At 56.1% G+C, this 20,569-nt stretch overlaps 1 protein-coding gene across 1 annotated transcript; it reads right to left on the bottom strand.

Annotated features, from left to right (window-relative positions):
• Positions 1-276: 276 nt before the first annotated feature.
• Positions 277-11,787, bottom strand: LOC122374931. Its single transcript, XM_043353997.1, has 2 exons — positions 11,572-11,787; positions 277-3,208 (listed from the first exon to the last, which is right to left on the bottom strand). Exons 1-2 carry the CDS (start codon positions 11,633-11,635, stop codon positions 768-770), a joined length of 2,505 nt encoding a protein of 834 aa, XP_043209932.1. The 5' UTR covers positions 11,636-11,787; the 3' UTR covers positions 277-767.
• Positions 11,788-20,569: the final 8,782 nt, after the last annotated feature.

Genomic DNA, 20,569 nt, shown 5'->3' with positions numbered 1-20,569 from the left:
GAGAGAGAGAGAGAGAGAGAGTGAGAGAGAGAGAGAGAGGAGAGAGGAGAGAGAGAGAGTGAGAGAGAGAGAGAGAGAGAGAGAGAGAGAGGAGAGAGAGAGAGAGAGAGAGAGAGAGAGAGAGAGAGAGAGAGAGAGAGAGAGAGAGAGAGAGAGAGAGAGAGAGAGAGAGGAGAGAGAGAGAGAGAGAGAGAGAGAGAGAGAACAAAGAGTCCTTGTTTCTGCTCGTGTTCAGTTAGGTGTCAGACCCCGGCGCAATGCGTAGGTATACACGGGTCTCGGTACCTTCGGGAATTTTATTAAATCATCAAACACGTCGGTACCTCTTGGAATAGGTACTGGGTACAAACATCCATAGCCTGTTAGTCATATACGAGTAGCAAGGCCTGTATGCGAACAGGTGTATTTCATTTACTGTATTTTGATTCTGCTGAGAGATCAATCGGTGCGCACACCGCCGTTAAGGCATGCAGGACCTGCCGTTTCGTGAGACTTCATGACGTTAGCCTCATGTGGAACGGTCGACTACAGCCTCCTTAGTTCTCAATCAACGCATCCGTACATTACGAAAAGTGAATGCTCAGATCACAACAGACACGTGCCTATACTATGGCGAGCGTCAACCCGGACGCAGATGTGTCTCACCCGTCCGTTGCCGCTGAGGCGAACACTTCTACCCACATACACCCGTCATCGGCACTGCACAGCTGGCGGCTCTGGCCGGCGCCCGACGGGACTCCCTTCGAGCCACGCTGCGGCGGCGCACCCTAAACGAACCGCATGACGCCGTCGATCCAGTCCACGTACTCCTGCACCTTGGTGTAGACGCCCGGCTTGTTGATGATGCCGCAGCCGACGCCGTACGAGACGATGCCGACGGCCGTCCAGCGGCCATTCTTGTCGGCGCAGGCCAGCGGGCCGCCCGAATCGCCCTGGCAGCTGTCGGTGCCGCCGGACAGAGCGCCGGCGCACACCATCTTGCCGGGCCGGAAGCGCTGGCCGTGCACCTCGCGCGTGCTGCAGAACGGGTCGGAGACGATCGGCACGCTGGCGCCGCGCAGCTGCAGCTCGGCCTCGCTGGGCGAGTCGAACTCTCGCCGGCCCCAGCCGGAGATCTGGCACATCTGGCCGGCGTGGCCGGCGCCGCCGCCGCGCGGCAGGCACAGCGGCTGCACGTAGGCGCTGAACCGGATGCCTGGGCCGCGGATACGCACCACGGCGATGTCGTCCGTGTAGGAGCCGTGCGGCCCGGCCAGGTACTGCGGGTGCGTTACCGCGTTGGCCACGTCGAACGCCTGCCGCTCGGGCTCGTCGGGCCGGCTGCGGTCGCTGACGCCGACCAGGGCGCGCAGCCGCGGCCCGCCGGTGGCGCAGTGAGCCGCCGTCAGCAGGTGGTGTGCGCTGATGATGACGGCGCCGCACTGGTGCTCGAACTGGCCGCTGCTCGAGTTGAACGCCAGCAGCTGCGCCTGCCACGGGTACTTGCCGTAGTTGGCCGGGCTGCCGCCGACCACCCGCAGAGTCTGCATCATGCTGCGCGTCTGCATGGCGTCGTCGACGGGCCGCCGGCCGCAGGTGGGCGTCTCGCCGAGCGGCGCGCCGAACCCGTCGGCGGCCGGCGCCGGTGAGCCACTGCTCAGCGCCGGCTGCACGGCCACGCGCTGCTCGGGCGGCGGTGGCGGCCGAGGGGTCGTCGTCGTGGTCCGCGGCCGAGGGGTGGTCGTGGTCGGCGGCGGCGGCGGCGCGGCGGAGGAGCTCTCGATGGTGCGCGGAGGCGCGTCAAATGGCAGCGCGGTCTTCTCCACGGGCGTGGCGGCCGGAGGCGTGGGTGCGACGTTCTTGGCCCCCTTGGTCGAGTGTCGCCGGCTGGTCCTGGTCGTGCGGATCCGTGTGGCCAGGTTGGAGTCGGCCAGCGCCGGGTTCGTGAAGCTGATGGACGCTCCGGTGACGTACATGGGCACCACGGAGCCGCGCACCTCCTGACGCGACGTGTACATGTAGCCGACTACGGTGGTGCGGTACTTGCCCTGCACCAGCTTGCCGCCGGTGCGCTGCAGAACGTTGGGCGGCAGCGCCGGCGTAGTCAGACGGGTGTCGCTGGAGTCGAACGAGTTAATCTCGTTGTTGCCCTGCAGGTCGAACTTTTGGTCGCCGAGCGCATCGTGTCCGGTGACGACGCTGCCGATGCGGTACATGGCGCGCAGGGCCATGCCGCGCTCTGCCTCTGGCAGTGGCTGCAGCTGGTCGAACAGGGCGGCCATGCCGGCCAGCGGTGCCAGCTGCTCGTAGCGCCGGCCGTCCAGCCACTTGCCGTCGCCGCCGCAGTCCAGGCAGCCCAGCTCGCAGTTGGAGCCGTCGAACACGAAGCCGGTGCAGGCGCGGCCGCCGGTCCAGTGCCACAGGCAGGCGGCCGCGCAGCCGGCCCGCGACTTGACGCGCGGCGGCCGCGCCAGCCGCCGACTGGCGGGCCGCGGCTCGTCCGCCTCCTCGAAGGCGCGCGCCAGGCTCTTGCAGAGCTTCTCCTCGCTGCCGCCGACGCACTCGACGCTGCCGTCGCACACGTGCCAGGCCGGGATGCACTGCTCGGCGGAGCACTGGTACGCGTCCGCGCTGGCGCACTTGGCGGCGCTGCCGACGCGCGCCAGCGGCGCCAGGTCCAGCTCCACGGGCTCCGTCACCTCGGGCTCCTCCACCACAAACAGCTGACCGAGCAGCGTCAGCGGCGGCCCCACCTCGGACGCCGACGTCTGCTCCTCCTCCGCCGGCGCCCCGACGAACGCGTCCGGCGGCGCCTGGCGCTCGTACAGCATCGTGCCGACGCTCTCGTACGACTTCCCGGGCCTGGTGTAGAGGGTGCAGGCGCGCGTCGGCTCGCGGTCCGTGTAGGTGAAGGCGCGGCAGTCGGGCTCCATGTGCGAGCACACCATGCCGCAGCCCTGCAGCGAGATGCCCGTGAAGAAGATGCGCCGTCCGGCGCCGCGCAGCAGCGTCCTGTCGTCCCGGCGCGCGTACTGGTGGCCCAGCTCGGGGTGCACGCAGTTGGCCTCGTCCTCCCCGCCGGGACACTGTCGGTTTCCGTCGCACGCCTGCCAGCCGTGGAAGCAGGCGCCCGAGACGCCGTGGCACGGGTAGCACGGCGGCGCGGCCCTCTTCTGACGGGACAGCGACTGCGAGCTCTCCGACGGCGATAACTCCAGCAACGAGCCAGCTGGAACAGACAGAGCAAGGCGTCAGTTGTGGGACACGTCGCAGCTAGCGGGAAGGTGACACAGCAGAGGGGGGGGGGGGCGTCAGCCTTGGGGTGTATCTGAGCTGGGAGATGACACACCAGAGGGTCGAGAGAGGTGCGGCAGATAGGATAGCTAACCATGTCAGCTAAAACGCAGCAATCCAGGCTGGGTAGTGAGCCCGGCACCGGTCTAGAAGCTGAGGTGAAGCGAATGGTACAGCAAGAAACATTCCAATATAGCTGGTTGGCTGAAGGGACTGCGTCACTCTTACAGTTTATGTACATATGTACAGCTCATGTATAACTGTCCGTTTATATCACAGAAGCCTGAACCTGAGTGTCGATGTCGGCAAGATAATAGGTACCTATTCTCTGCTGTGGTTCCATCAGACGAACAATGGTGGTCGACATTGGACAGAGTAATTTTCTAACTCGTTACCAGCAACAAGAGCAGGCGGAACGAACTAATAGTGGAGCTTGTTCGATACATGCGCTGATTTAGTTTTGTTTCATGGTAGGCTTATGTGTTATAATTCGGGTGGTTAGTTATATACCCAAGATAATGACGTGAGCCTTTAAACGTTGGAATGAAGGAGAAGGCAATAAAATATCTAGCGAAACATCCTTATCGCTACCGTGTTATGACCCGCCTGAGTATGTAGCAGACGTTAAGCAGAGTTTAGCGTGACTACTTGGCTCAAGAAAACGTTATATTAATCACGAAAAAGTTTGACAAGACTTCACGATTGAATGGCGTGAAAAAATATCACGACCGAAGCGGACGTGCTGTGTTTTCACGAACAGAGCCCTGAATCATAGGCGTGCTTTCCCATTCACAATGGAAGGAGGAAGGATGCAGTTGTTGCCACTCTCACACAATTCCCATTGTCTGTGTTTGGTTGAGCGGACAGCTAATCGGTATTGGGCGGACTTCAATGGCCAGCCGCTCGGGTCCATCTGAAAGCAAAACCAACTTTTACCCAAACGACGCCGTGGGTCTAAATCGAAAGAGAGACGTATGAGTCCATGACTGTGCTGCTCCATGCTGCTGAAGGAAGACTGTCCTGGCGACTATCCCCCTCCCCACCCGATAGCCGGCCCGGTGCGATAAGACGGTAGGTAGCAGTACCCATTGCTGCCGCTCCCGCCCCAGGTGATCGGAGCGGCCTCCCGGGCACGGCCGTGGAGCCAATCAGGCCGTGTTCGGTCCGAGCCCCCGATCACGGTCCAACGCGCGGCGTCCGGCTCCACCACTCGGCACGACGGCCTTATCTGCAGCCAGTCTTCCGCCAGGCACGTCTAGAATGTTATTTAGGTCGGTTACACAGATCGCGCTCAGATTGCGCACGCAATGGTCGTTATGGCTGTATCAAATTCGCGCAGTTAATTGGACGTATTATCACGTAATGGGCATAGTTTTGGGTAGGGGTAGGGGAAGGAGGGTGAATTGCGCCACCTTAAGGAAAAACGCTAATTGTAAGAAAACCACTGGAGATGCAAGCATGCACTGGTAACCATTTTAAAGAGGAACTCATTCGCTACGATTTAAGAGCCTCCCGATCAATTAAGAATGTTTCGTTTGTTCTGACAGCTGCTTTTCAGAAACATGCAAAAGGGCGCATTTACCAACAACTGCTGTAAATTGCGCCAGGGGGATGGCGCAATTAGAATCCAATTGCGCCCTATCCTTTAACATGACTAAGCAAAGGAGACGGAATGCATACATTCCGGCATTCTATGTCATTGTGGCTTACTTGAGCATGTATTATGTGAATCAAGCTCGATACATAATAAATGTAGATATAAATTGCGATGTTTTTTTGCGCAGGTAAATAACTTTACTTGTGTCCGGTATGCTTGTGCAGTGGAACGAAAACGTTTGATGTAACCGACTAGATATATATGAACGTATGCGCCTAGACGGTTATATTTTCAATCGTTTCTCTCAAAATTAATATTTTTTATTGCTTCTACAACTTTTTTGACATCAGTTTTTACTTTGTATCATCGCTGTCACCTCTCACGCCTGTGTTCATGTTAAAAATGCCGTATTTTGTCAATTACACCGCAAGTTCATAGCCCAAATGGCAGCTACATTATACATAAGTTCGATGAGAGAAATAATTTTTGGACTGACGATGGCGGGTTGCTCCCCTGCCTGACATAAAACTCCTTCTTTATTGCAATCAGTTAATGATGCATTCATACTGTCGCGATACAATAGCTACACCATTATTCTATTTGCGCCCCCCTGGCGCAATTGCCATGGGCGCAATTAAAATTGAGGTACTTTATTATAAAAGCGTGGAAGTTACCATAAAGATGCTGAAGGATGTTTACTGTTTCAGTGAAATATAATGAAAAAAGGATTTTTCTTTCCAAATATCACTCTCAAAATCACACATGTATCGCCTATTTTTATAGCCAACGGTTCAAAATGCTGCAAAAAAAGTTAAGAAAAGGCCGTAATATCTTTGATGGCGTAATGAGTCTTGCTGATTGGCTTCATCGGAGAGCTTGGGCCATAAAAGGAACTATCCAGTGGTGAAAATAATGTTTTCGAAAACAAAATGCTTAACATGCCATTGAATTCGTGGGAATGTTGGTGGGCGCAATTGGTTAGGAGGGCGCAATACACCCACTTTCCCCTACAGAGCAGGGTTTTTATTGCAGGAATGCCTACGTCACTCAGCAACAGGGATATCCCGGAATTCTGGCCATAGTTTTGGTCCACTTTACTCGTGATTCCATGGCTGATGCCACTCATGATTCACGAACATTTGATGGGAAACTGGAAGTCCCGGAGCAGAACTCCTCTGGTGCTGCGGGGGTACGGCCCGAAAGCCCAGTACTGCCGACGCAGACAGCAGCGCTCGGCGCTCGGGTGCGTCACTGTTTGGAAAGTGGAGCGGCCGCGGCTGACGTAGCGCCGGCGTTCTTTTTAGGCGGGCGAGGAAAAATGGCCGGCTGGGTCGGTGTAATCCGGCGGTGAGTGACTGCGGGCCGCGGCTGATCACTTCTGGAGCGGCGCACCGCCGGACAGCTGCGGCGCGACGCGTCTCGAGATCCGCACTGCAGAGCGGTGCAACAGATCCGCTTAGGGTGGCGATCGGCCGCCGACTGGGGCTATGGTCGGAGTCAATACACCCGGCTATATGGTCTCCAACTGCAGCGAGATCATAACTGGCGGCTCAATAGTGGTCTGAGCCGGAGACGCTCCGTCGCCTTTATAGCTCATCTGGTTGAGCAATACTGCGAAGACAAGTGTGACCGACACCTGTGTCGCCTTGATTGTCCATTATTACAAACACAATTGACCTTTCAGCGCTTCACATTTAACGTCCCTTTGCACGTGTTTGCGACATCGTGCCCAAAACGGTACCTTTTATCGTTATTGCGCTTTCGTATATCTTCGCAAAACTCCGAATATCCCACGGCCAGGCAGAAATGTAAAATAAACGTAAGCCTCCTCATGGTGACAAAACAAGAAATCGACAAGCGTCGTGAAATCGTGCACATTTGGCACAACAGGGAAGTGTTGCGGGTGCGACGTTTTCTAAGAAAATCATGTGCATTGTCGGTATTATACCTGCACAGAGGAAAGGGAAACATGTATGCGATCATACGGAGGTGCCTAGGACACAACGATGTAGAACATGATACATGACAAATGATGTCTTCGAAGTGCCTGCGCTATTAATATGTGTCGATTAATGATAACTTTCAGTCTTCCGAGCTTCTCACAAGGCTGGCTGTTGGTGAATGTACATGCTGGACGCTGGCAGCATTAATTTTTACGTTTATGTTGGCTTGATACACAGTGTAGGTAGGTACAGCCAAACGTTCGATACCTGATAACTTAAAAAACTCACAGCCGGTGATATAAAACAATTTACGTGTCACCGCTGGTGAATTTATATGCAAGTTACGCAATGACATGCACGATGTCATTTTCGACCATGCACGAAAGGATATCCATCCTGTTCATATGCGGACGCCAGGTGCTTGGTGATCGCAATCGATCCGGTCGCAGGTGCCATTTCCGGAAGAACGGGATCGGTCCTCAATGGTCGCCGAACAGTGGGCTTCATACTTATATGGCACCAGGTAGTGGCACCAAAGCCCTTTAAATGGCCTCCATTTCCTCCTGACAGTGATCAGCTGCTCAAGGTGGAGCCTTAGTGGAGCTTATACAGAAGTATGCCCTTATTCGTCATTGTTGACTAGAATGTCTTGCCATTCTTTATTCGTAAGATTTTGTATAAGAAGTGCAGATTATGTAATGCATGAAATTTGGAGTGGAGTGGTTACATAAGAATTAACACATAGGTAGGCAAACTTCGCTTTGGTTATAGTGCTTAAGTTTCTTTTAGGTAATTAAGCCTCATGCCTAGTTCTAAACCGGTTTTAGGTATCAAATGTTGGTTCCTATTACTTATGCTTACATATGTTGTACATACCTTAGCCATATGTGAAGTTGCCTCCGATTTCCAAAATAACAAATCGTGCGTGAACATCTTTTTTTAAAGAAAATGCCAGTACAACCGTATGCCGCGAAATGCATCACCAACATTACGTAATTAGCTTGATGAGCCCTTCCGCCGGAAGGAAGACACCTTCCTGGGTCTGCTATGGCTGTTGTAATTATGATGTAACCATCAACACCTTTAGAGGGCGCCCGAAATTCTCACTTTTGATGTTCCGCGACACACCAGCTTTGTTGCATGCGAAGTGATTTGTGTTTCGTGTCGGTAAAGCCAAAAACACTTCACGGTATTGAGGGTGTTTAGGCGAATTGGTGCCATTGGGGCTGGTCAAGAGCTTGCACAGTTACGACCGTTTTGGCCCCCGGAATGGACTCAGCAGAATAGATTGGCAGGCTCTCTACGTCTGCCGATCCCTCTTAGCAGTGACGGTACAGAAAAAAGAACATCTACCTGCTGAGCGAGGCTGCTCTTTGAAAACCATTCTTCACTTGTTTATTTTGGATGCATCTTTAAAAAAGAAAATCGCAGACATACTCTGCTCCTAATGCTCCTATAATTCCCACCGGGCCCAAAAATGGTCAATGACGGAACGAACATCCTTTTCGGTGTTGTATGTATTTAGCACATATATTGTTTTTACCCATTCACACCGACTGCCCAGGACCCACGTCGGTTCACGCCACCGCCCGTCGAGTCATCGTCTGCGACCGCGCCGGCCCGACATACAGACCCAGTACACACCCAGGGGCGTCGGGTGTCACGGGGCTGCGGAAGGGCTCATCGGGTTCCACTGGTAGCAGGGGGAGCGCCCAAAACAGGGCATATTTTAACAAATTTTTACTGCGTCCCAAAGTTGAGCAGAGGGCACGTGCTACAACTAAGGGCACAGGGCAAGGAACAGAGTAGGGCACTGAGGAGGGCAGAAAGTAGGGCACGGCAGGTTACAGGGCATGGCACAGGACATTTTAGAGGGAAGTGTACATGTCACTTGTCAGGGCACGCAGCAGGGCACAGGTCAGGGAACCGGATAGGGCACTGGGCAGGGACGCGGTGGGTCAAATCAGCAGGGGCTACGTCCCAAGGCAAGGGGGCTGTGTCCCAGAATGGGACGCAGTAAGTGCCTTAAAATATGCCCTGGCCCAAAATGGGAGTCCCAGGAGTCACACATCAGCGATGTATACCAATAAGCACCGCCATACTCATGGCTCATGCATATACATATGCTTACCAATTTACTGGGCGGATTCATGACCGACCTATATAAAGCCCCGGCTGTGATGTGTTATCGGAATTCGGAACTGTTGCCACATGCTACAGCGGAAGAGTAACGTTCTCTCGCGTGAGCCCTGCGGCTCCGGCCCTGCAGTGTGCGCGAGTGCGCTCTGGACCAGTCACCATTCTCCACTGGTTTACACCGTGCCATAGGCGCGGGAACCGGGGGGGGGGGGCAGTGGGGGCAGCTTGCCCCCCCCCCCCCAACTCTAGGGCCGTGGGGGCGGTGCCCCCACAACTTTTAGACGAAATACTGCACTTTTTTGCAAATGTTTTTCTTTTTTTGTTGAAAAAGCCAAGGGATGAAAAATAAGTGGCCTAAAACCGGTGAGAAAACTAGATTTGGGGGTAGGTTCCCTAGGTTCATCTCCATTATGGTGTGCCCCCCCAGTCTGAAAGTAGTTCCCGCGCCTATGCACCGTGCTGCACTGATTAGTGATTAGGTGGCCGTTTGTGACATGCAAGATGTCCGAGCGAACCACATCATCCGCACCGCGTAATCGCCTCATTCGCTGACTTTGTATAATAATGCACTTAGCCCTGCAGATAGGTGCAGGTCCAACAGCAAGGTCCGGCTAGGGGCGGCTTCAATCTGTTGTAATCCCTCTACAAGGTGTGCGTTGGCTTCCCAGCATTGGGGGATGCGTATCACGCATCCCAGCCTATTTTATTTCCTATGAAAATGACCCCGTTTCTGTGCGGTTTTATATGCATTTTTACGCTCTCAATAAGAGTTACCGGAACGCTATCCTGTCGTTTAGCAATCGTTGTAACCGTATCTTGCTAATCACAAAGCATTCGACAGCGAATGCATACAGTAGGCGGGAAGACGGATTTCTTACCGGGCTTGGATTATTGCTGACATAATCAAAGCCTTTATGCAATAACGAATGCCTGTTTAATGCAGCATCGAATACCAAATAGTTAATAACGAATATGTTTTCTGTGTCATTTAAGTATTGTTAAATGGAATTAAAAAATTGCACTATAGCAAATATTTCAGTCGCAGGTTTTCACTTTTCCGTGCCCTTTGTATGATAACAAGATGATAACAGGATAAAGGAATACCTCATAACTATTCCATGGCTCCAAAAATGTATTCTCTCAATGGAAGGAAACAACTTTTGAAACATTTTCCCTGTGCTTCATTGTGCGAGAAAAGCCGTACCATCGTTTGGTCTGGCTGCACTTATTACGGGAACGAATAACGGACTCCGGGATGTTTTTAGTGATTGCTACATCTTCAAGGTAAGTGCTGGCGGTTAGGCGCCTGGTTTCAGCGCTGTTTACATGTCACGTTTCGGCCTGCCGGGCAGATCGTGCCGCGCTCCCCCCCCCTCCCTCCCCCGCTCTCCCCCTCCCCGTCCCACTTGCCCCGAACAAATCCTGAGGCGACAACGACAGCCAGCCTCATCACGCCTGGTTATGAACGGGTTCTGACGTTTTGTTCAGATCCGCTTGTGGTTACAGAGTTCTCATAAACTTTGTCGAAATACGAGCATCTGTACCTAAGTGCGCCTACACAACGGCCTACGGTTTTATAGTGAAACTCGGCGCTTACATTCATCTCAAATTTTATGGGTACAACAGTTGCCATGGTTTCTATGTCCCTTTACCCTATAGCTGAGCATGCATGTTGTTGTTGCATGTGTTAGTTGTTTCAGTAAACGAACACGAGAATTGTAGTGCCATAATTAAGAGTCCCCATTGTTTTATTCATGACAGGTTGCAATGGCTTCAATAACATCTGAGGAAAGAAAACTTAACAGCGGAACGAAAAGAGACTTAAATCAAATTAGACGGTGAGCAAAACTCAACTGTAACAATTGATGCAAAATTCCCAGCGGCTGACAATCAACAATAGTAATGGCCTATAATTTAAAGATATATGATATATGCAGCGCTACCAAGCAACCGCAGCGCTTATAGAGTTCCATTCTCCTCAATCAGCGGCCCCATCCCTCCCCCAAAAGCCGTTTGGCCTCATACAGACATGCTCTACATTATATCTGTACGCACACGAATGCATGCATGCAAAACACACGGTAAATTCCCGTCCAGTTAGTTCATCAGCTCACTCACCGTTCACACTAATTGGGACCGTGGGACAGACAGCAGTCTGCTGTCGCTAGGGTAATACAGCATTACATACAGCTGTATACTAACGTTACCCCGATAGTGGGTTCATTATTGGATTAATCTGGCTCGTACTCGTTTGTGTTTACACGGGGCGTGGTGATGTGTATAACATTGTCAACAACTATAGGGCCGCCGGAAATAGTTTTTAACTGGGGTCATAACACAACAATGGGAAACATCTCGAGGACACACAGCGTTGTTTCCTGTCGTACCATGAAACAGAACCGGGTTAGGAAGTGAATAATCACACGGATGCGTCTAAGACATTAAGTGTGTTGAATGCACGTCTGTAAATAGGAAACGGAACTAAAGGTTATCTTGTTATGAAAATGAATGGAAATAATTAACGAGGCATATGCAACACGTATTGGTAATAGATTCGCATAGCTAGGTGTTCACTTCATAGGTATGACTTGGAGCTGATTGCGCTGGGACTGCACTTACCGCTGAGAGTGGACATTAGCGTCAGCGCCAGCACAGCGAGCCACGGGGGCGAGCCGGCCGCCATTCTGTCTGTGTGTGTGTGTGTGTGTGTGAGCTGCGCCGGGTCACTGCCGCTGCACCTTCAGCCGCTGACGAAGGGACCGGTCCCGGCGACTGTCCTGGTTCGGGCACCTGCCGCGCTGCGCCACCGCTCCACAGCGACTGAGCCCAGCGACTGAGGCCACCACCGCCGGCCGCACAGGACTTCACGGCCCGGGTTTTACGCCGTGCTCGCCACGAGGATATACTGGGCGGATGATCCGGCTGTGGGGCGACTGGGACAGCGGTGGGTACCTACACCTACAGTGGTGGTAACTGGGCAGCGCACCGGCGGTCACTGGGTCCATCATATGAGAATGGGAGTGCGACTGTATGTTCACGCCATTCCGTCTTTTCCATCCTCAGGTATCAGGATAGACAAATCCTTCTTATACTCCACGCCTCAACCCCCTGCTCCGGGCTGGACGGGCACCTTCAGGGGCGGATCCAAGGGGGGGGTCACATGGGTCATGGCCCCCCCTTGAGGCCCGGGGGCCCAAAGACCTGCCAGGGGCACCACCGGCCTATCAGGGGTATCACAGTCCTGACAGGGGCACCACAGGACCGCCAGGGGCACCACAGGCCTAGCAGGGACACCACGGGCCTGGTGCCCCTGGGCCCTGACAGGACTGTAACGCCCCTGACAAGCCCGAAGTGTCCCCGGCAGGCACGTGGTGCCCCTGACAGGCCTGAGGCGCCCCTGCAAGGCCGGTGGTGCCCCTGGCAGGCCTGTGGTGTCCATGGCAGGCCTGTGGTGCCCTTGCTAGGCCTCTGGTGCCCCTGACAGGCTTGTAATGCCCCTGGAAGGACTGTGGTGCCCCTGGGCCCTGACAAGCCTGAGGTGCCCCTGACAGGCCAGTGGTGCCCCTGGCAGGCCTCTGGTGCCCCTGACAGGCTTGCGGTGCCCTTGGAAGGACTGTGGTGTCCCTGGGCCCTGACAAGCCTGAGGTGCCCCTGACAGGCCCGTGGTGCCCTTGTTAGGCCTGTGGTGCCCCTGGCAGGCCTCTGGTGCCCTTGCTAGGCCGCTGGTGCCCCTGGCAGACCTCTGGTGCCCTTGCTAGGCCGCTGGTACCCCTACGCCCGGAGAGGACTGGTGCCCCTGAAAAGTCTGAAGTGCCCCTCGGCAGACCCGTGGTGACCCTGACAGGCCCAAGGTGCCCCTGCGAGGCCGGTGGTGCCCCTAGCAGACCTCTGGTGCCCCTGGCAGGTCTGTGGTGCCCCTGGCAGGTCTGTGGCGCCCCTGGCAGACCTGTGTTGACTGGTGCCCCTGCTAGGTCGCTGGTGCCCCTCACAGACCTGTGGTGCCCCTGGGCCTTGATAAGCTTGAGATGCCTGGCTATGACAGGCGGCTCGTGGTGCCCCTGATAGACCAGTGGTGCCCTTGCTAGGCCTGCAGTGCCCCTGGCAGGCCTCTGGTGCCCCTGCTACCCCTGCGCCCGGAGAGGACTATGGTGCCCCTGAAAAGCCTGAAGTGCCTCTCGACAGGCCCGTGGTGCCCCTGTGCCTTGACAGGCCCAAGTTACCCCTGCGAGGTCGGTGGTGCTCCTGGCAGGCCTCTGGTGCCCCTGGCAGGCCTGTGGTGCCCCTGGCAGGCCTCTGGTGCCCCTGGCAGGCCTGTGGTGCCCCCCTGGCAGGCCTGTGGTGCCCCTGGCAGGCCTGTGTTGACTGGTGCCCCTGCTAGGCCGCTGGTGCCCCTCACAGGCCTGCGGTGCCCCTGGAAGGACTGTGGTGCCCCTGCCCCTAGGGGTGCTCATGGGCCCAACAGGCCCGTTGTGCCCCTGACAGGCCTGTCGTGTATACTTGCTAGACCTGCGGTGCCCCTGCTTCCTGGCAGGCCTGTGGTGCCCCTGGCGGGCCTGTGGCGCCCCTACAAGGCCGTAGGTGCCCCTGGCAGGTTTGTGGTGTCCCTGGAAGGACTTTGGTGCCCCTGACAAGCCTGAAGTGTCAAGGACAGACCCTTTAGACGCCAGGGTCAAGTTCGTCGGACTGACAACGATTTGCTTACCTGATAACGTTCCTGGTAAGTACTCATTACTCAGCGTCCACAACATATATACACATAGCACATTCATATATACTTGCTTACAATTGGTAAATGTGGTTGTGGCTAAGAGTTAAGATACTGACTAAAAAAAAAAAAAAAAACTGAAAATGGGGGCACCACCAAAATGAAGTGGACGAAATCCGTTGAGTTTTTAATTTTGGGTATAGGTAGGGGCACCACTTCGATTCATGACCCTCCCCTTGGAGTTTTCCTGGATCCGCCCCTGGGCACCTTTATCCCATGCGGGAAGCTTCCATAGGAGCATGCCCGTAGCCAGGTGCAGTAAGTGTTTTGGGGGCTGGGTGGCCTGTCCATTGGATGGCCTCAGCCCCGACGGCTCACTAGAGTGCCCGCCCAGACCAATGTCTCCCCCTTATTCCTATCATCCTTCCGGCTCTGAAATGGTCTTGTCAGACTGAAGGGGCCTAACCCAACAAAACAAGCGGCATGCTCTGAGGCGTGCTGTATGTGTGTCGTGTGACATGGGACGCGCTATCGATGGCCGACGAAAATGTTCGCCAATTCGTGCATGTTTGAGCAATGAGCATCATCCTTACCAGTCACCAGATATTACATACAGGGTGTCCCATAAGTTCGTTCTCACATTATATTTGCATGTGAAACAGAGTACATTGCGTTTTGATATATTTATGACCCCTCATTGTGCTCCCCAGTTAATAGGCAAACACATGAATACATGCTGCGGCATGCCAACTGGCAGGTTTGGCTGCTTAGCAGGCTTGAAGTTAGCCCAGACTGAATTGACGTGCGCCGTGAGCTCCTCGAGGCTGGAACAGCACTTCGCTTCGACGAGCCTCAAGTTCAGTATAACCAACGAATTTTTATGAAATTTTGATCCGATGAGTTGCCTGGCATGTGATCTTGCCACAAACGCCTGTCACAGTCACCTTGCACTGCTTTTAAGCTTTGCTTGACCTGCATGCACTGATGCACTGTCTTGCCTGAAGCTGGGCCTACGACCTTCCGGATGCCATTTTCTTCTCTATAAATGTGTTCATACTCGCGGTTCGAGCTCAGCTTGAAGGCTGAAACTCCTCCTAGATGTTCTTGGGAAAGCATTCTGCTTCCCAAAACTGTTTCTGGGACACCAATCGCAACCTTGTCAGCGTCTGGACGCCTATAACCTCACAATACCGTGACCCTGGCCTTTTGCATATGAACATAACGGGACGGAACGGAGGCCTCCTCCTTCGCCCTTATGGGGTTGTTTTCGGGTTTGGACGGGTGTTTCATCTCGAACGTGGACTAGTTAGTCCAGATGACCTGATTGACGTCCTCAGCCCTCTAGTTTTTTAGCCTCAGGCATAACGAAACTCATGTTTGGCCATTTTAAGACGTTTTTGACTGTTTTGAGCCCTCCGGTAAGCAAAGCTTAAGTACCGTTGAGTTATGTACCCCGAAAGAATACTCTTAGACAGCTGGTAATCCATCCTGAAAAGTCTGCTTACCAACTTTCTAGCCCTTTGACCTTTTTGATGGCCACTTTGGCGCCACACAGTTTTGGCCACATGGCTCACTCCTGAGGGCTGACTGGAAAGAGAATAAACTTGCAGTGATTGACTCCCGATAAATCATCGGCGTCACTTGCTAACTGTGCGTCCAGTTAGCGATGGACATTGGCTACAGACTGGTAGGCCTCAATCACCCTCAATCGTCGAGAATGGTCACGTGCTGGCTAAATACCGAGACGTACCCGTATCGGAGACCTTAATGTTGCGGCGTTACCCGTCTCTGTAGGAAGCGGGCTCTCTAGCAAAAACTATTTTGTCTACAGAAATTAGTTACTGTGGAGCATATTGCTACCAGCCATGGCAACCACGTAAGCTCAGTTACGAACCAATTTCAGCGTGCCTTTAAGCAAGAGAGCCTATAAACGTAAAATTTAGGTGAGAACGAACTTATGGGACACCCTGTATTTGCACTTTTTGTGCATGTGTGACATATTCCATATACACACGAACATGTGACCAAACGATTACTTCTGACGGTTGAAAATTGCTGCTTGTCTTTTCGCTCTCAACCACACCGTTGCTCATAATTACATAGGTAGGTATATGTTTACCATAGATATGCTAGTGCAAGGCCTATATGTAGTACAAACTTATCGATATTTAGCAACAAAGCCCGAGTACACAGAACACGGGACACCTTAAACTTCAGATTCAATTATGGCAAAATCTAGACTGAGAATAAGAAATATCACACTATTCGGCCCGCAGGCCGCATACCTATACAAAGCACCTGGTGAGAGAGGACCGCTGACGACCACACTAGACTCAGTAGAACTAATGGTCTTTTCACGTCAGTTCCGTGCAAAATACATTAACGCTTGGCGTTAGAGGTGCAACCGGCCCCCCCCCCCCCCCGATTCCTGGAGGTGCCCGGCATATGAGGGAGCCGGCCACAGAGGGTGCGGGCGCCAATAGGAGGCTAGATAAGCGCCAGCGGTCGGGTAAGCAAATACGGCCCGCCCGGCCTGGCGAGGACACTGCGCCGGCCGCCGGGCGCCTCCAGTGCGTGAGTGGCACGTCAGACGGCGGCCGCTCATGTTTTTCGTGCGTGCGCGCTCAAGCCGCTGCGATCATCTCCCGGAGATGGGACGCTCCACACGCGAAAGGGCATCCGGTAAGTCACGCCTTTGCTTGCTGGCGTCTCCCCATTGTGTCCAGGCTGTCACAAGCGATCCCACTACCAGCAATCCTAGGCCCGCGGGCGCTCCGTGCCGGCGTACCTACCGCCCCCTCGTATTGTTGTGTTGAACATTTCAGAGTGGTCCACGTTCCACTTGTGTGTCGATTACTGCCGTGGCGATCACGTGGCGATTACTGCTCCTTTGCTTGTCTTACCGCCGACACGTCCCGCGCCGTCACGCCGCAGCTGACATCCCATGCTTATGTCATGAGAGTTTCTCGGACGGCCAGTCCGCCCTGCCCTACTATAACGCCCATCTCACCCGTCGCCGGTGAGATTTCCCGTCGGCTATTAGGCCGTCACGCCGCCGCTAGCATGGCTTCCATCGTCAGTCGCCTGGACTGTGCCGTCTTATACGCTGTCACGCCGCTGCTGACAATCAACTATCTCGCCCGTTGCACGGCCTGTCCCGTCTGTCATACGTGGTCAAGCCGCTGCTGACTACCTCTTCTGTCACACGGACTGTTCGTCTGTCATTTACACCGTCACGCCGCCGCCAGACCTCGGTCTTGCCGCCGCCGCCCCTGCCTCGCCCGTCACCCAACATGTCACGCCGCCGCTGACACACCCAACCGTCACGCCCGCTACGTTCGTCGTCACCGCTGTCATGCCGCCGCCGACAGCCCACCGTCACACCTGACGCTTCCGCTGGCTGTCCTGCCGTTTGCCACGACCCGCCCACCGCCTGGCCGCCGCCCGGCAACCCCCCCCCCCCCCGCCGGCCGCCGCCCGGCCGACCTCCGCCGCGGCAACCCCTTCCCCCCCCCCCCCGCCGACCGCCGCCCGGCCGCCCGGCCGCCCGCCGCCCAGCCGCCCCGCCGACCGCCGCTCGGCCACCCCGCCGGCCGCCGCGCTGTCTCTCCGAGCCCGCGTGTCTTTGTCTCCCGGCGGCCCTCCCTCCCACCAGCCCCGCCCCGCCGCGCGCATCCCGGCCTGACCACCCTCCCATCCCGGGCCGCCGCCCGCGGCCCCCTAGCCGCCCGTCTGTTTGCTTAGCGCTGCCTTTCCCACCGGTGCCCATTCTATCGCGCTCGCCCTGCTCTCGCGTCCCTCTCTTACACTGACGACAAAACAACTCGCTATAACAACAACACTAACTAGCTATGACATTTCCGAGATCAGCTGATCTTTCATGTCATACCAAACTGTCATGCCCGCCGCGCTCTTCACCACCGCTATCACCGCCGGCCGTCTCTCCCGTTTGCCATTTTCCACCTAAGCCTGAGGGCTGTTCACGGGCCCTGTGTGCGGTCGGACCGTACACAGCCTCCAAGCTCCGCCCACTGCGTCCCCACGTCAGCCTTCCGTCACCACACAGCAGCGACCGCTGTGGCCGGTCGGACTGGCCACAGCGGACCGTCCACCATGACGTCATGACGCAGCCATGACGTCAGAGCCGTCTACCCATCCCCCTGGTCACCCTGCCAGTCACTGCGGCGCCTCTCTGGACCGGGACCGGGCTGTCTCCGGCCACCGCCGCGCCAGCCGCACGTTTGTTTACTGACGTCCCCCCTTAGCTGGTGCACTTGTCTCGCCGCGCTCACCGCCGCGACCGGCCCCTGGCCACCCTATCAGTATCGGGCCGGTGGCCCCCAGCCGTAAGTCAGTTTGCTTAGCGCCGCCCTCCTCACCAGCGCTCGTTGTTTTGCGCTCATCTGTCGCAGAACGCTGCGTCCATAGTTGAGTGGTGGTTAGCGTGACGGATCCGTTTGTGTGCCGTTAGGACTATCGCCAGGGTGTCCCGGTTCGATCCCAGGTGGCGCCGGACCTTTGCGCTGCGTTAGGCAATGTATCTTCAGCACAGGGGGCTGCGCGCCTGCGCATCGCGCCTTTGTTGCCACCTACGCCGCTACGTCACGAGCCGTCACGCTGCTGCCGGTCATGCCCGTTACACGGTCACCGCGTCTGTCATATGCTGCTGTCAAGCCACCACCACCGGCCGACCTGTCAGGTTCATCGCACGAGCTGCCTATCCGTCACATACCGCTACCACGCCGATGCCGTCACGCCGCTGCCGACAACCTGGCACTGTCACGCCGCTGCGGACAATCATCTATCATCCCCGCCGCACAGGCTGTCCGCCTGTCACGAACCACTGCCACGCCGCCGCTGACACTTCTGTCATGTCTAACGCACTGAGTGTCCGTCCGCCATATATGTAGGTACTGCTATCACGCTGCTTCCGACCGTTCACGATCATGTCTAGCCCAAGCGCCCGGACCGACACGTCTCCCACATACCGCCGCCATGCTGACACTCCACTTCTACCCATCCCGGCCGCCGCCCGGACCACCCCGTACGTCTTAACCGCTGCCGCGCCGCCGCGCCGCCAACGGCACCGGGCACACCTACCACGGCAATCGCCAGGCCCACCCCCTCTGTCACATACCACCATCCCGCCGTTACCACAAGCACTCCTGTCATCTACCCAGCCACCCCGGCTGTCATGCCGCCGCCGACAGAACCTTCGTCATGCCAGCGCTCTAGCCGCAGGCCTGTCACACGTCAACGTCACTCCGCCGCTGACAGAGCAACGGTCATGTCCGACGCCGACGGCGGCCCGTGTACCACGCCGTCCCCCACCCGCCGCCTAGACCGCCCGCCGACAGCACTCGTTCTGCCGCGCCCGCCGCCGCGGCCGGCCTGATAACCCTCTCGTCTCGGGCCGTTGCTCGTAGGCGCCTGTTTGCTCAGCGCCCTCCCCCCCCCCCCCCCCACCTCAGCGCCCTTGTAAGTACCGCGTTCGCTCGCCGCGGACAAGCGCAGCCTCGTGTTGTGTTGGTTAGAGTGCGGGAAACCGCCGGTGTGACAATTCGGGCTAAATCGCCCGGTGACCAGCTTGATTCCAGGAATCGGCGGACTTGTACGCATCGTTGCCGGCCCGTGAGGTATCCGTCCCTACCAGGAATAATTTTGTCTACCTGAATGTTAGGAGACAATAAAGATAAACAAGACCCCTCCCGACACATGATTTGTGAGACAGTCACAAGCTACCTAGGTGGCGCATCCTATCCACCATTGCACATCTGTTGCATCTGTGTTTCAGTTATATTCTATTATCATTTACATTAACAGCGCTTCTCGCCGGATCACTTCAAAGACGACGGTTCTCACTTGACTTTGCCCCATAACTGTGCCAAACTGACTAGGCGTCCCTCCCATCTCACGTCAGTCCAACAACTCCACTTACACTGTCGATTGTCGAACACGGCCCAACAATGTCCCACCGCTGCTGTCATGCCTCTCCGGACAACCCGTGCCGTGCCCGACACGGGCGTCTTACCCGTTGCCTATACTACTGTCATGTCCTGCCGACAGCCCTCAGCCCTGAGCCCAGCGCAGCGGTATGCGCACGCCGCGGCTAACAGCCGCACCGTAACGTTTCGCAATTACCGTACGACCGTCACGTATGTACTGACACCATGACACCATGCCCTGCGCTGTCACTGACCGGCTCACCGCACATAGTCCTATAGCGACAGCCGCCATGCCGCCGCTAGAAAACGCACCGACTCACGCCGCCTTGCCATCTAACACATCAGTCGTGCCGCCGCTGACCGCACCGCCCCGCCCGTTCGCCATGTCGTTCCCACCGCCGCCTAACCCGCTGTCGGAGGCCGCGCCGTCCCTCGGGCTCGGACTGCGGCCAGCCACCGCCGGCGATCGCCAACCGCGCGCTTGTTTGCTAGGCGCCCACTCTCCTCCCTGCCCGCACTTTTATGGGCGACGCCGTTATCCGCCGGCCTCCCACCCGCTCTTGGCAGCCCTCGCGGCTCAGTGGTTTGCCCGGGAGGCATGTGCGCCGTGTGTCTCTGGGATCCCAGTGACCAGGCTCAGTCCCAGAGAGCTATGGAACTTTTTACAGCGATACCGGGCGCGAAATCCACGCGTCTTTCAGCTAGGGAGAGCTGGAACACACGCAATAGGAGCTGGCGGAGGTCGAGGCCGCACTACGCCAAATCCTCCTGGATACCGAGGTAAGAGACGGGAAGGTCCGGTCCCTCAGTTCAGGCTCATCACACCACGCAGGCACCGGCGACGCCAACGTTAATGCCACTTCTTCTGTGGCGCGTTTAACTTTTGGTCTGAATTCATACCGGTTAACCAGGCGTGGGTGAGTGTTAGGTCCGTGGTGCCGCTCCAACAGACTCTGCTCAGAGTTCA

Source organism: Amphibalanus amphitrite, unplaced genomic scaffold (genome assembly GCF_019059575.1).
Source record: "Amphibalanus amphitrite isolate SeventyFive unplaced genomic scaffold, NRLGWU_Aamphi_draft 001742F_arrow, whole genome shotgun sequence".
Lineage (NCBI taxonomy): Eukaryota > Metazoa > Arthropoda > Thecostraca > Balanomorpha > Balanidae > Amphibalanus > Amphibalanus amphitrite.
The sequence above is the reverse complement of the archived record's forward strand: the minus strand, read 5'-3'. Positions and strand labels throughout refer to the sequence as shown.

Bases quoted from the DNA above. Each gene is read 5' to 3' on its own strand.
- LOC122374931 (XM_043353997.1), bottom strand. From the start codon at position 11,635: ATGGCGGCCGGCTCGCCCCCGTGGCTCGCTGTGCTGGCGCTGACGCTA. The intron at 3,209-11,571 runs GTAAGTGCAGTC...TGTCTGTTCCAG, and splicing joins GCTAATGTCCACTCTCAGCG to CTGGCTCGTTGCTGGAGTTA.